At 41.0% G+C, this 16004-nt stretch overlaps 1 protein-coding gene across 1 annotated transcript in view; it reads left to right on the top strand.

Annotated features, from left to right (window-relative positions):
- The window catches only part of SLC25A26 (solute carrier family 25 member 26), a 136541-nt gene that overhangs the window by 10458 nt on the left and 110079 nt on the right, over positions 1 to 16004 (top strand). The window contains exon 3 of the mRNA XM_063122056.1: positions 1966 to 2075. Coding sequence (XP_062978126.1) covers positions 1966 to 2075 — 110 coding nt within the window. The remainder of the gene's footprint in view (positions 1 to 1965; positions 2076 to 16004) is intronic.

Below are 16004 nucleotides of genomic sequence, written 5' to 3'. Positions count from 1 at the left end.
ATTCCCCTTTTGGGCAGTTGCTAAATTCTGACCCACAGCCCATCATCTCCTTTCCTGACAGACAATGCTTCCTGTGTTGTGCTCCATGTTATATCACAAATCCTCTTCCCTCTCCCTTTCTGGAGATAATAATAATAATAATAATAATAATAATAATAATAATAATAATAATAATTTCTTACCTGCCTGCCTCTCCCTCCGGATCAAGGTGGGGAACAACATAGAATACAAAAACTGGATTGTGTGTTGTTGTTTTATTTAAAACTATGGTTTGCCATGTTTGGATAAAATAGTAAACCATGGTTTTCCGAGATCCCAGAAGCCAGTTTAAAAATTTCATATTGAGAGGGAAGGGTACAAGTCCAACATCTACTAATGCCTGTGCATGTGACACCAAAACATGATTTGATGTTGAGTCTGAAAATGGTCACTGTAAAGTTTCTTAAACTTAAAAAATTACAAAAGCAGTGTCAGTTTATGAAGTAATGCTTTTACTGTTTGTGCACACTTCCTTCTTGACATCTGTTAGTGGATGTTAATGACAGTTTTCAGAAGCATCCTCGGGCACCTTCAGACCTTCTAAGCTCTTCCTAAGATGATATGAAATTTTTCTGTTCTTTATCTTCTCAGCTCTTATCTCCTTTTGGACAAGATAAGCATCTTTTGATTAGCAGCAGAGGACAACAGATGCAGCCCTGTAACACAATTAAAAGCTGTTCCTCTTGCTGAACTTTACTGTTTTTCTTTTGCATGTTTAAATTCTGATCTGTTTTCGGTTTATAGGAATGCTGCAAAGGTTAGAAATTTTAAATGGTATCGGAGTAAAGGCAGTACTTAATGTGATAGAAGGCAGATGTTCTGTTGTTAGTTTTATCTTCATTACAAAATATTGCTGACGTTTCAATATCCAGCTATGCCATTTCTTTTATGCTGCTACTTGTGTATACATGTATTGGTGGTGATTTTTTTAGAGGGGGCGAAAGACTTTTAAAATAAACATTAACTAGAATTGGTGTTCAATTTGAGTTGAATTCCAGATTGGTTATGTAGGTACAATTTGCAACTCAGTTCCTCCTCAGCTTTTAAAACTTCCTTGAGTTTTAAAAAGCAGTGATTTGACGCAAGAAATGCAGAAGTGAGAATTGTTTCAGGTACATGTTTTAATTATTATTATTTTTTACTTCCAATGCATTTTCCTCTCAGCGACTCCTATACTAAGTCTTTGAATTGCATTTTAAATTCAGGCAAGTTTGGGAGGCACGTTGGGTTCTTTGTCAACTGAGAGAAAGAAAGAACTCTGTTATACCTGGTGCCCCAGGGAACTCATCGCCTTTGTTTGTTTGGTCAATAAATCACAACTCTATAGGAATGTTTATATTTTATTTCACCAGAGGCAAAGAGCTTTCCTTCCTCAAGGCAGGACTTAAATCATATTAATATATTCTGTCTCTGGCGTAAGAACACTAGAGGTGTTTTTTTTTAAAAAAAATCAATCCGAAATTGCAGGTGTTAGCAAGGCTGAATTTCTAGCACCTTTGTTTTTTAGGTGTTTGGGCAAACGGGTTTGGAGTTTTTCTAGCTGTCTTATCTGGTTTCTCTCTGAAGTGTTTTATTTTTTAACATTTTTTTGGGCTTTTCCATGTGGATTTGTCTGGGACATTCAGCTAGTTTACTAAAATTCCATGCCTGAAGCTTCATCTGGCATGTTAGGCCACCACCTCTTTTCTTCTTGTGGAAGTTTATAATCTGAATGATGCAATGTTATTGTGTGAAGAAACATCTTGGGCTAGAATCTAACTAAAAGTTCTACCTAGAGTAGACTCATTGAAATAATTTGGTCTCAAGTTAGTTATTTTAATGGGCCTACCCTTGGATTCTACACTTGGCGTTTGCACTGCAGTAGCAAATTCATGTGCGAACAGGGACCTCTGCGTAGCTTAATAGGCATTCTCTCTCATGTTTCAGCTGCTGCCTTTTTTGTCACATACGAATATACGAAAGCCATGCTCCGCACAGATGCATCGCCGTATTTAATTCCGATAACACACATGCTGGCTGCCTCCTTTGGAGAAGTAGTAAGTAGAAGATACATGAAATACGAAATGTGTGGGGGACATGGGGGTGGGAAGACAGGTACTTATGCATTTACCAATGTATGACTGGACATGGGCCTATATTTACTGCAAATTCTGCAGTCAGAGGCTGCTTAGCAGAGTGCAAGAAGGCCAACCACTATAGATGTAGCCTTTGGAAGGATAATGAACCTGATGGTAGGGTTGACATATACCCAAAATGGCAAGATGTCTATTAGACAGGGATATTGAACCTCAGCATTGGGAGCCAAATAAGGCCTGCTTGCGGTCTTAATCTGGCCCTTTGGGATTCCCCAGAGGGCCGTGGCCCTTTTCCCTGACCACCAATAATTTGGTCTCCTAGGTTTTGTGAATTTTTCCGATCTGAAAAGTGAAAATGCCTTTCCTAAGGTTTAGGTAACTGCAGGAAGAGGTTTAAACTACAACATGCGGGTGGTTTTAATTTTTTTTTAATACCGTTTGTTTTATATTTTGAATGGTTTTTATGGTTTTAATTTTTGTAAACCTCCCAGAGAGCTTCAGCTATTGGACGGTATAGAAATGCAATAAATAAAGAAATAAAATTTTGGTTTTCTTTTGTCTTTGGCTCTGTCTTCTTGACACATGTATACTGGCATGTGGCCCCCAAGAACGTCTTCAAAATTAAATTTGGGCCTTGGGCTGGAAGAGGCTCAACACCTCTGATTTAAGAGGTCTGAAGCAGGGCAGCATTCAAATAGGTAGTTTTTCCTGGCCTTGTTACAGGGGAAACTGCTGCTATGGAATGGTTCTCTTCCATGGGGCTATGAAGGAAATGTAACAGTGTGCTCTACCAGCATATGGTTGGAGGCTACACCTGCTCGAGGAAATAAGGCTCCAGAACACCAGTATTGTGGAGGGAAGCATAGAATTTAAAGATTTATTTATTTATTTATTTATTTATTACATTTTTATACTGCCCTGTAGCTGAAGCTCTCTGGGCGGTTCACAAAAATTAAAACTGTGAAAAGCATGATAAAACAAACAGTCTAAAAACACAAATACAAAACACAGCCTTAATATGCCTTATTGGAAGCTTTTGCTGTCACAACCTCTGCGTTAGTGAAGCTCCATACAGTAGCCTTTCTGACCTAAAATAGTTTTTCCTAAGGTTCATACTCTTTCCTGCCTTTTTTCTTGTGAAGAATTGAGCTAGGAGTTTGGGGATTTGGTACAATGGCCTCTGAGGTAGTACAAATGGGTGAGATCTTCTCTCTCTCACCCCCCCCACCATTGTCAAGTGCTCTTTTATTCTCTCCCCCACTCTCAGCTCATGTATCCCATATTTCACACACAAGGGTGAATCTTGTAATTATAGTTTTATTGATTAGTCATTATGTCTTAATCAAGCCATAACCACAGGGAAAGGCTTTTACTTTGCAAGTAGGCCTCAACTTTCAACACCCTTCCCCCTCCCAGCACTCTAATTGCTTGGTTGTAACAAACAGCTTGAATGTGTGCAGCAGTAAGCCCGAAACATGAGTTGTGCCAGGATTGCTAAGAAACCTCGCTTGATGCTTTCAGACGGGCTGCAAACTTCAGAATTGCTGCCCTTATATAGGGTGCACTGATGGAATATAGGGTGCTGTGTAGGAAGCTCTTGTGTCCGGATTCTCAGGCAGGGTTTGGGAGAGCTGTTTTTGTCTTGTGGCTTTATGTTGGGGTGGGGAAGCTATGCTACAGGAAACATGTTAGTGCTGCAGGGTCCTTGAGTCGACAAAGCGACAGTGTTAAGGAGCTGTTGCTCTGATAAAATGGCTTTGTGGAAGGATTAAAGTGAGTTGGGCCTCAGGGTTATGCACACATTTACTTGTCGGGAGTAAACTCCACTGAACACAGCGGGGCAATTCTATGCAGACGTACGTAGGATTGCATAGCATGTCTCTAAAAGAAGTGTTAAGAGGTTGTTAGGATGGCCTGAACAGTACAGCTGGACTGTGGATCTTGGCTGTGTCTCTTGTATTGGAAAATAATTTCCAAAGAGGGCATTAAAACTTGAGCAAATTGTATGTGCTGTGCAGGTAGTAAATGTGTGCCATGCCCAGGGATTATGCTGCTATGTAGTGAGATCACTGAAGCACTTGGCTACTACAACTTGTGGTGTCCCCTGCAAGTTGTATAACATAGCAATCAGAAAGAAATGAGCATTGTTCCTTAAATGAATCATGTTATGTTTTGAAATATTCATAAACTAAGCTGGATTTTCTGCCAAGCGCCTATGCAGGAGAGCAGTTGAGCGCATTGTTAAAAAGGTTGCAGAGAAATGAGATTTGCTGTCATTAAGACCTGGTAGAGAACACAGAGAAGAGGGGCAGTTATATTGGAAGGAAGCTCAAATTAAGGCTGCAGCTGGAAATTGCCTGTAAATAAAGATGAATGGAGGCAGAGAGCTACAGACGCTGCCAGCAGATTCATCACACAATTAAAGGCTGAAACCAGCAAATTAAGAACTGTCAGATACTTAACCAGCTGCCTACACAGTCTCGCATGCATACATTAATTCTTATACATGCATGCGTTTTCTTCCTGGGTTTCCCCTCCCGTTACTTCAGTTTCTTGGGTTTCCCATCTGTCTGCCAACTTTTTTCTCTTTTCCACTGTTAGCCCCACCCCTGCCAACTCTGTTTTTTTGGACTGGTGAACAGGATAGGAGCAATATAATTTCTGCGGTGTAATTCTTGCAATATAATTCTTTCGTTGTCAACATTCTCAATGACAGGGAGACTCAGAAGAAGTAAGGACACGCATGCTCACAAATATGGATGATCATATCTCGTATCCTAATCCCCGCAAGGAGAGTATGCATTTTATATGATAAGTTTAGAACTATATTTCATCCTTGAAAATTAGTAATTAAATTTACTAGTGACAAGACGGACAACATTACTAGCCTGCCGGCAAACACATACTTAACAGTCGAAAATAGCTTTAATCTCCACACTCTTAAAATAATGGTTAAAAAGAACTGTTCTTGGATTGACTTTTTTAAAAACAAAAACAGGTTGGAGGAAATATTATGTATGAGGTACATCCTAAGGAAAGCAATTCTGTTCTCCTTTGCCAAAATGTCAAAGTTGTTTGTTCTCCTTTGCCAAAATGACAAAGTGGTAGTTGTTTACATTTAACTGCAAAACAGTGTTGATGGCAGAGTTCTTCCAGCCTAGCATCCCCCTTTTTCTTTTATTGGACAGGAACGTAAGCCAGGCTTGCTAAGGACCGCCATTCCCCTTAATCCTAAAACTTTTGAACATGTGCAAAATGGCTGCTTACTCACTGAGTGACTTTAATCAGTCCATGCATATCTACAAACAGAAACGTCAAGGAAAGACTATAAAGCAAACGAACCTGGACTCTGCCACTCTGGCAATTAGTGAGTTTCAGTTACATACGAATGCCCGTACTCAGCGTTGCAGTAGGAGATGAAGACAGACGTGTTGCAGAGGATGAGCGCACAGACTTGAAGCATGGGGTGGGGAAGGGAAGGGAGAAACTGTGAAAAAGTGTAGAGTTGGATATCTCAAAATGCTGTCTGTAGAGGGAGGGATTATTGATACATCTAGTAGGACTGATATGACCACCATGACACCAGCACAACCTGTTTGCAACAGGAAACTATGTATAATGTGTGATTTCTGTTTTCCCAGCAATTGGACATTGTGATGCAGTCTTAGGCATAAGAATAAGCCACATTCAATTGAATAGGATTTACTTCTAAGTAAACATTCATAGGATTGCACTGTTTGCAGTCATTTCTGAAAAATAATTATTATGTTGAACAGGAATGCTTTCTAGGGATGATATTTATGGTAAATTTGAATTGTTGCTATCTGTTTAAATTAAGGTAAGTCTCTTGAAAGGCCCTATTTATCTGTGCTGTTGCAGCTATCTATATGTTTTGGTTATTATTATTATTATTATTATTATTATTATTATTATTATTATTATTTTCTTAAGCACAAAATGCTTTATCATCCTGTCTTGTTAATTATCTTGACTTTGCTTTGATCTGTGTCACTATTGCTTTCATTGTGGGGCTGAGGCTTAGAGAGCGTGGTCAGCCAAAGCAATAGTTGAGCTCTGAGTTTTGACCAGAGAGTTGCCTGGTTCATCTGCACAATTTTCCTGAAACTGTTGAGGTACATGTCCTCATGGTGCACAAAGGCATGAAGAATTCTTACATGTTGACAAGATGATACTCACTACATGGGGGAATTTAATTCTCAGGTATTAATTGTTGAATGGGAGGCCATTCAGGGCCAAACTAAGGGCTTATTTAGATTAAGGGGAAATTGTCTTGCCTTACTGGCGCTTTAGTTTCTACTTCACTTGTGCAGTTGTTATGGGCTGCATTACACAGACGGAGCGGGACAACCATGTGGTCTACAACTGAAAACTTCCCCTACTCTTGGTGCTCATAGCTTTAAATGGGACAGCACCCTCTAGTGGGTGCCTTGTAGTGCAACTTTGGTTGTGCACGGTAGGAAATCCCGCAATATTTCAGAAGAATTGGGATATCCAGGATTTTTTTAAAAAAACAGGATTACTGGGGGAAGGTGCAGGAGACTTGCAGGAGGTTGATGACATTGTCAAAAGGACCCACAAACTTCCATGAGTGGCCAGTCACAAGTGTGCCTTATTTTGCTGGTGTGAAAAGCCCCTCAGTTATTCACGCAATTAGTGTTTCTGGGAATGGTTTTAAGATATAAATAGCAGGCACGGTGGGATACTCAGCCTAGACTGGGACCCTAGTGGGTGGTCCCAGTCTTTCCCCCTCCCCATCCTGCCCCTGATACCTGCTATTTACACTTAAACAACCATTTATGGAAAAGCTAATTGTGTGAATGGAGTCATATTTAGTTTGGCCTTCAGAAGAAATACATCTCCCCAAGAAACTAAGGTAAGATCATATAACGATTACATTAGCTTGTCAAAAATGAAAGAATTGTGTCTTGGCGACAGTAGCACGAATGTGCCTGGAAGCTATATATGTCTTAATACCTTAAGTCCAAGGTCCGCTTCACATTGGAACTTATCGTTACATGCCGCATATATTTTTGCGTGGGTCATAAAGTTACTGCTGTAACATGGTCTTTTGGATCATACTTTCTGATCACATCCTAACCTGCCTCCTCTGATTAGGTGATGAGCTGATGTGATAAAAAGGAGTGATTGATGATATCGGTCTGTGATAACAGCTTCATGCAAAACAAATTAAAATGATAAAATTCTACTGTTTGGAAGGGGGAGTAAACATGTTTTTGAGAAGTTCTTGGGATTTTTTTAAATTAAAAGGTCTTCTGTTTTATGTAATAAAGTAAGCTTTTAATGATAAAGGATTAGATTTCTTGCTTCTCTCCATTCCCTGGCAGTATTGGCAACTTTAGTTGATATTATATGCTATCTGATATACCTGGTATTGCCTGGGTCCCAGAAAAGCACCCCCAGGCAACTGCCCATGTGGGCAGTTCTGCCAAAGTCATGCTGGGCTGTGTAGCCATTACAGAGATCTTGTGAGATATCACAAATAGCCATGTGCGATCTCCCAAGTTCTGTTACACCTACATCTCCCAGCATGTCTTCAGTTGTTGGGAGTTGTAGGCGTCAGCCTAAAGTATGTTTTAAATTATTAAAAAATAGTTAAACTGCAAAAATTCTGGATTTAAGGTGCGTTTTTTTAAAACTTTGTACACGCAGACCTATCAGCATCAAAATTTTCAGGTTTCTACCTCATCAGGAAATGGGTAAACATTTCTGGACATACGAAGTCCAGACACATACTTTTAGCTTTATAGGTTGAGATATATATTTCCTTTGGAGTTGAAATGTGTCTTATCTATGTTTTGGGAGACGCATGGCCGAAAGAAGAAGACCCCTTCTTCTCCTCTTTTCCCTGGTTGTGTATAGCAAAAGGCAGCCCATGTTGTGGTGTGATTGCCTCTGAGTTTCTCTGCCCCACTTAGCTGCCATAGTCTGAGGCCTGGCCTGGGCATGCAGCAGAACAAAGTGTTAGAACAGATTTGTGGAATGTGCTCCTTCAAGAACTATGATTGGCCACCTACTCTCTTGGGCTTTAGAAAGGGTGTGAAGACACATCTTTTTAATTTAGGCTTTTAAATTATGTAGTTCTACTGTTTTTAATGTACTTATTAACCAGAGATTAATAACCATATAACATGTGTTATATGGTGAAGCATTGACCTACTAAGGAGTCATTAGATTATGACTTTTCAGATCTTGAGGTATGGCAGTTGCGAAAGGCCTGCAACTATGTGTAGAACTGAGTAAGCAGGATAGGCTTGCAAATCTGGAGAAACAGGTTTCAAATAACTCTTTTTTGAGGTTACAGTGTTCTTTGGTATTTTTACAACACAAACTAAACTTGCACAGACGTGTTATAACAATTGTACCTAACACTAATAGCAGGAGGTGAATATTTCTCTTGTGCATTCCTCATGAGCTTACCCATGGGATCTGGCCAACTTCTGGGGATATGATTGCATATTAAAGTGAATGTGATCATTGTTGTGACCTGGCATGGTGGAGCCATTAGTCTCCCATGAAAATGGGGGTGTCAGTTGTATAAATCAATGGTGGGGAACCTTTGTTGGCCCATGGCCCAGGTTCCATTTCGGAGAAGCTCTCGGGTGCATTTCAGTGGTGGGCAGGGCCGAAGGCAAGAGTGGGTAGGGCTGAAAAATCCCACTTACCCTCTCCAAATCCCATGGTTAGTCATTTATAATAGGAAGCACGTCTGCTTGGAATAATGAGGATCATGTCTACCCACAAGTAAGCAGGGCAAGCCTCCGTGTGATCTCTCAGAAGTAAGCAGGACAAACTGCTCCAGGCTCAGAAGGCTCAGAAGGAAGCAGGACTCAGAAGGAAGCAGGACAGAATAACTAAACAGCTTCCTTTACCAGCCCTGAGCCTTTCCCCGCAGGAAGAAGCTCTTAGTTCAGATCAGCGCCTGATCCGAGATAAATGCTTCCCCCTGCTAAACATTGAGAAAGGGAGCCTTTTTCAGTGCTTATCTCCAATCAGCTGCTGATCAGAGATGAGGACGTTACCCTCTATGGCAGAGTGGGCAGGGCCAGGGAAAGAAGCTGGTGGTCTGGATGGGAAACCATGGACCAGAGATTCCCCGTCCCTGGTATAAATCAAATGGAGTCCATTGAGTGCTACACCATGTAGTTGCACACTGTTTTTTGTGACTTTGGGGCTATTGAGCAAAATATTTCATGTCTTGTTTTTTTTTGTTTTTTTTAACAGACCGAAAACAGCAGAGACTTGTAGCCTATCTTTACATTAATTTTTTTAAAGGGTTGTCGTCCTCCATTTTAAGTAGTGGTGGAGATGCAATCAACATTCTTGGTTAAAAATAAAAAGATGGAGCTTCCCCACTCCCTCAGTAAGGAATGCTATCTACTTCTGATGAAAGTAATTGCAGAACTTTTTCACCAGTGTAAGAGCAATGAACTCCAACCTTCTGCTGCCTCATATCTGTCATGACAAGCCCATTCCCAAGATAGGAGAGATTTCTCTGAACCTTGAAGGTCACAAAAATATTTGAGGGCCACTTTTACCGCCTTACGCCCCTACCCAGAAATACTTCGGTACAGCACTAGTTGGCATCGTAGCATCCCATCCCCATCCAGAAATGGCTGCAAATACTTATTTTGCACAGGATATTGCTAGGCTTAATTTAAGGCTGAAATCCATTTTATTCCACTTTTAATAATAAAAAAGTGCTCTGGAAGCTTTTTATTAATAAAGTTGTTATTAAGTGCAAGCTATTATGTGAATGGTACTTTGAGAAAAGACATTAACAGTCTGAAAAGTGCTTCCTTACTGCCATTTGGAATAAGTTCATGCCCACACTGTTACTGCGACTACATCCGGAAGTAATCTCATTCAATATTTCCATTTGTAGCCAACTAAGAAAAGGAGTCCATTAACTGTTACATGGATATAAACTAAAAATAATCATTTAGTAGGCTATATTCTAGACTTTTTAAAATCACCTTCTTGCTTCAGAGTTTGTGGTTCTCTGCCTCCCCTCCAATATAGTCTCTTGGGGCTCCTGATTTTTTATTTTTATTTTATGTTATTAGTTTATCCTGCAAAACAGATACCATTTCCATTGAACTGGTTGCCATTCCAGATACGTTCTCACACCTTCTTAGCACATAACACTGACTTTATTATGTTTTTATCATTCTGGTTTTATGTGTTTTATTGTTCTTTGCTGCTTGACTTCATAATGTTTCTTCAACCATCACTCTGGTTTTAATATCTTTCTTGAGTAGTATCTGGACCTTCCAGAAAAGGTGGACAGGCACATATTGTATTTGATTTGAACAAAATAATTGAGCTTCCTATGTAAATTTAACTTGCTCTGCCCAGTTTTGCAAATTGGCATTCTAATATGAATGTTTATTTCCCCCCCCCCCCATGTGAGCCTGCACCAGATCAGTTCCCAATCTTCACCCCAACTAGAAAGAGATGGTTACACTTGGCTTTTGCATAGTGCACGTTTTAAGTGGTCAGAAAGCGTCGCATATTTCTGTAATCTTTGCAGTAGCCCTATAAAGTAGATGAGCATTATTATTTACTCATTAAGGGCAAGGCTGCCAGAGACAACACTTCTGCATCATGCGTCACACTTTTGAGTTGCACAGAGGAGCATAGGATGGACCTGCCCTAGCACCTGTCTGGATATTTACAACCAGCCAAAAGTAACAGCAGCAGAAACCAGCAGCAATTCTCTCTTTTATATTATTTCATTTCATTATACAATTAGGAATTTTTAATATGTGCCTGGGGAGCTCAGTGGGGCAAGGGGGTGCCCTCATAACTTTGGTCATGGGTAGGGGGAGGTATGGTGTTGGGGGAATAACAGGCCAGATAAGGAAAGGGGCTAGGTTCCTTACAGCTATCCCCTCTTCTGGTTCTTTCCCCATCCAGATGGTTCTTGGTGGCCTTAACCTTGGGTTTGGTGCTGCTGTTGCTGAATGCCAGGTTGGTCCAAAACAAAAAACTCCCTCATCCATGATCTGATTGTGGATGAGGGGGCTGACCTGTTATGTATTACTAAAACCTGGGTGGGTGAACTGGGAGGGGTGACTCTCCCCCAGCTTTGCCCACCTGGTACTCAGTGCAGCATCAGCACCAACTTAAGGGCTGAGGAAGGGGGATTGCCGTGGTCTATAGAAATACGATCTCCCTCTCTAGGCAGCAAGATTGTTAACAAGGACTGGCCAACAAGACCACATTATGCAAGTACTTTTCAAGCTTCCCTGGCTGCCGGTCCAGGTCCAGGCCCAATTCAAAGTGCTGGTATTAACTTCCAATGCCCTAAATGGCTTGGGGCCAGGTTATCTGAAGGAACACCTCCTCCCATATGTACCTGCCCGGACCCTAAGGTCATCCTCAGGGATCCTTCTCCATAAGCCGCTGCCAAAGGAAGTGAGGCAGGTGGCTACCAGGAGGAGGGCCTTCTCTGCTTTGGCACCCAGGCTGTGGAATAAGCTCCCTAGAGAGGTTCACCTGGCACCTATATTATACTCTTTTCAATGCCAGGTGAAGACATTTCTGTTTTCCTGATTCTTCAACCTTTTATTGTCTTAGTCTTTTAACTTTGTTGTTTTAAATCTTTATTTTAAATTTGAATTTTAAATCTTTGCGTTGCTGCTTGGTTTTATTCTGGTTTTACTTTTATATTGTGTTTTTTATATTGTGTTTTAAGTTTAATATTTCAGATTGTACCTTGTGGTTTTACTTTTTGTGAATGTGCCCAGAGAGCTTCAGCTATTGGGCAATACAGAAATGTAATAAATAAATAAATAAATAATTGTAGACAGGGGAGTAGTGCTGAGAAGGTAAATTTTTATATAATTACAGTGCAAATCACAACTGCCAGACTACTGAAGAGTGTGGTTTCATGACTATATACTTTCTAATGTTACCGGAGTCTGTAATCTGTTTTGTGTGTATTGCAATCCAATCCTGAGCACCAGATGGCAGTATTGATACATTTATTGGATAATACAGATTTGAAGGCACAGTCCCATTTGATGAGTAGAATGAGTTCTAATTAACAACTTGTTACCCTGCAGAAATGTTTTATCTACAAAAAGCAAATGTGCATAGGTTCATCTCCATAAATTGCCTTTTCCTCCCAGATGGTACTTGTAATTAGGAATGGGAGAACGACATTCAAGCTCATTGAGGCTCTCCGTTTTCCACATTGGTGGTCATCTCGTCTCCCTCCCACTCCAGTGCACATCTCTGAACATGAAAAATGTGCACTTTTCCAAGCACTTTTCTTAACTCCTTACTCCTCCAAAGGCTAAAGGGGCAAGAATGGGTGTTTTTTTAAGCGGTGTGTGTGTGTGTGTGTGTGTGTGGAAATGTACATTTTTCAAAGTGAACAGTTTGGCAAGTGAGCACTTGCAAACACGAATGTAAGCTCAGGAAATTGTGAAAAATTATTTATTTACTTATTTATTTTATATACCACCCCATAGCTGAAGTTCTATGGCCAGTTTACAAAAGTTAAAAACAATGAACATTAAAAGTATACAAAATTTAAAACCATCAAAAATATAAAATAGTATAAAACAGCAGTATCCATTCAAACAACAACAGTTCGGGGGTCCATTAAAAAACAAACTTAGCATATGTTGTTAAATGCTGTTAAACGCCTGGGAGGTCTTGACCTGGTGCCGAAAAGATAACATTGTGGGCGCAAGGCGAGCTTCATCGGGAGATCATTCCATAATTGGGGGGCCACCACTGAAAAGGCCCTCTCTCTTGTTGCCATCCTCCGAGCTTCCCTCGGAGTAGGCACTTGGAGGAGGACCTTAGATGTTGAGCTCAGTGTACAGGTAGGTTCGTGTTGGGAGAGGCGTTCCATCAGGTATGGTGGTCCCAAGCCTGTTAGGCTTTATAGGTTAAAACCATCATCTTGAATTGGGCTCGGAAACGTATAGGCAGGCAATGCAAGCGGGCCAGAATCAGTGTTATATGTTCGAACCTTCTGGTTCCAGTTATCAATCTGGCTGTTGCATTTTGCACAAGCTGCAGCTTCTGAACTGTCCTCAAAGGCTGGCCTACGTAGAGGGCATTGCAGTAGTCTAATTTGTTTACCGGAGCATGGACGACTGAAGCTAGTTTATCCCTGTCCAGATAGGGGCATAGCTGGGCCACCAAACAGAATTGGTAGAAGGCACTCCGTGCCACCGAGGCCACCTGAGCCTCAAGTGACAGAGATGGTTCTAGGAGAACCCCCAAGCTACGAACCTGCTCCTTCAGGGGGAGTGCAACCCCATCCAGAACAGGTTGAACACCCACCATCCGGCCAGAAGAACCACCCACCAGCAGCATCTCAGTCTTGTCTGGATTGAGTTTCAGTTTATTAGCCCCTCATCCAGTCCATTGTCGCAGCTAGGCACCGGTTCAGCACCAGTTCAATTTCCCAAGAACTGCGCTCCTGTTGATGTTCGAGGTAGCAGACGGGACATGTTCACATGATTTATAAACAGGAACGATATTTGTGTACATCCTTATTTGTAATAATAAATTTAAATTATTTTTGACGTGTGTGCATAGGAAATTCAAGATAAGGAAAAGAAATTGCTTTCGCATATAGATACATAGGCTTGGATCCAGAATCCCTAGTAACTCATGAGATGCTCCTGCTGGAGTAAGTGGGGTATGGCCAAAGCATCTGGAGGGCACCAAGTAGGGAAGGCTGGTCCAGATCAAACCCATAAAGGATGCCGCAAGATATGGTGATGATCATGGGGTGAAAATGGAGTTAGAGCAATGGGACATCCATTTTTGGAGATGCGATACCTATGGATAGAAACTGCCAGGAAGTATTGAAGGAAGCAATGGAACACTATTACATTTATGCTTTGGCATCTTCCTGGCCATTGTGGGAATTGGATGCCAGACTAAATGGCTTGGATCCAGAGATCCCATAAAGGGGGAAATCAGTGAAAATTGCCGCCCCTCTGGATCAAAGACGTTTCTGCGAACAGATGGAGCCAGTAGATCCTTGGTCTGATCTGGGAGTGCCCTGTGTGGCTTAGTTTAAACTATTTAGCTTTTATAGCTGTGGACTTGTTTTGGCTTCAGCAGCTATTACAAATGCTTACCTGAGGTAATTTAATAGGTAATCTAGTAATTTCACTGACCTTCCCCTCACACAGTTGCTTAACTCACTTGGTTGCTGACACTTTGTCACTGGGGCTTTAGGTGCTTCATAGCTGGGGCCCCTTGGTAGTAGTTGTAGTGATGTATTTTATGTTGTTAAAGCAGAAAATTAGTTTAGTTTTGCTAAGGAAGTAAGTGTTGGATATATTTTGATGTTTCCCCCCCATTAAAAATGGGTTTTTCTCATGGCTTCAACATTTCTGGAAAGTTTCTACTGAAAAGCACTTCTATGTGGCTGTGATAGCGCTCTTCACATAGATTGGTGCAATTGCATCCAAAAGAGTCATACCAGCAGTAAACATTTGACATGCTAAAGGTGCCTGATTGAATGGAGCAATTCACAACTACCTGTCCCTCTTCATACTTTAAAAACTACTCATTCCTATCATATATCCTCTTTTTGTTGTTGTTCTTGTAAGGAACCCACAGCAGCTTACATGGTCCCCCTCCTCAACAACCCTGTAGGTTAGGTTGAGAGTCAATGACTGGCCCAAAGTCACCCAGAGAGTTTCAAGGCCGAGTGGGGACTAGAACCTGGATCTCCTGATTCTGAGTCCACGCAAATCACTACACCAAACTAGCACTTACGTTTTATACGTCTGTAAGGATCATGAGAAGTGGTTCTGGAGGCCCATGAAGTAATTTTACTGAAGCCTGACTCTAGAATGGCATAAGGCCGTCCGTAGTGGCTGTGGACGAAGCGTATGAGGCCTGTGGCCCAAAAGCAAGTAGGAAGCTTATGTTTGATAAACTTTGAACTTCATGAAGCAGAAAGCAAAAGCTTCTTGCTTTTCCCCACCGCCTGTGAGGTGCACATGTAAAACAAATGTAGCAAGCCTAAAGTTCAGATGTAAAATGAAAATGTCAGCCTTCTGTCAAGGATAGAGGCCCCCCTCCCCTCAAACCTCTGTGCACAAACCTATGAGAAAAGAAGTGCCCTACACAACCAGCCTGACAATAGACCTTTGGAATGAGATTAGCTTTTATACCACAACAATGTGATGCTCTCTTTTTTTGTTCCTGTGCAGTGAAATATATTCCCTTGTAGCTCAAATTCAAATCTGGAACACATCAAAGTACAATATGAAACAAAATAGAAGGCACCGCAAGTGACTGGGAGAAAATAGAGAGAGGTACATTACTTTGTAGCTTCCCCTCTCATGCCAAAATTGCAACGCCACAGAAGTCAGGAAGCCACAGTGGGTGCCTTGGATCCCCTTGGTAGGTTAGATTGTTTTTCATCTGTAGTATTTCTAAAGTCTTTTTCCTCCAGTATTAAGGAATATTTTTAAAAAACCCAACAACACACCGCCCTTAATATAAGGACATTGTGTGTTATGAAGCATGAAGTTCTATAAATATTTATGCCAAACTACAAAAAAAAGTTGACAGTTCTTATTTTCTCAGCCATATTGGGGTCATTTTGTTGTGTTTGACCACGGGATTGAAGAGCGCACATGAGTTTCTACCTTTTTGGAATGACATTTGGATATTGGCACATCTCTCTCTCCTTGTACTTTTGATGAGTTTCTGAATTGACCATTTCACAGGCACTTTTAAAAGTTGCAGCTGGGTATCTAAACTAACAAATAAGTTCCGCTCTTTATTGGCCACAACACGATACTAGCTTCAAAGGTGGGGTTTCTAAAATATTAAGGCAGCAAGCAGTTCTGTGAA

Source organism: Elgaria multicarinata, chromosome 3, assembly GCF_023053635.1.
Source record: "Elgaria multicarinata webbii isolate HBS135686 ecotype San Diego chromosome 3, rElgMul1.1.pri, whole genome shotgun sequence".
NCBI lineage: Eukaryota > Metazoa > Chordata > Lepidosauria > Squamata > Anguidae > Elgaria > Elgaria multicarinata.
Note: the sequence above shows the minus strand (reverse complement) of the source record. Positions and strands in the feature narration are given on the sequence as shown.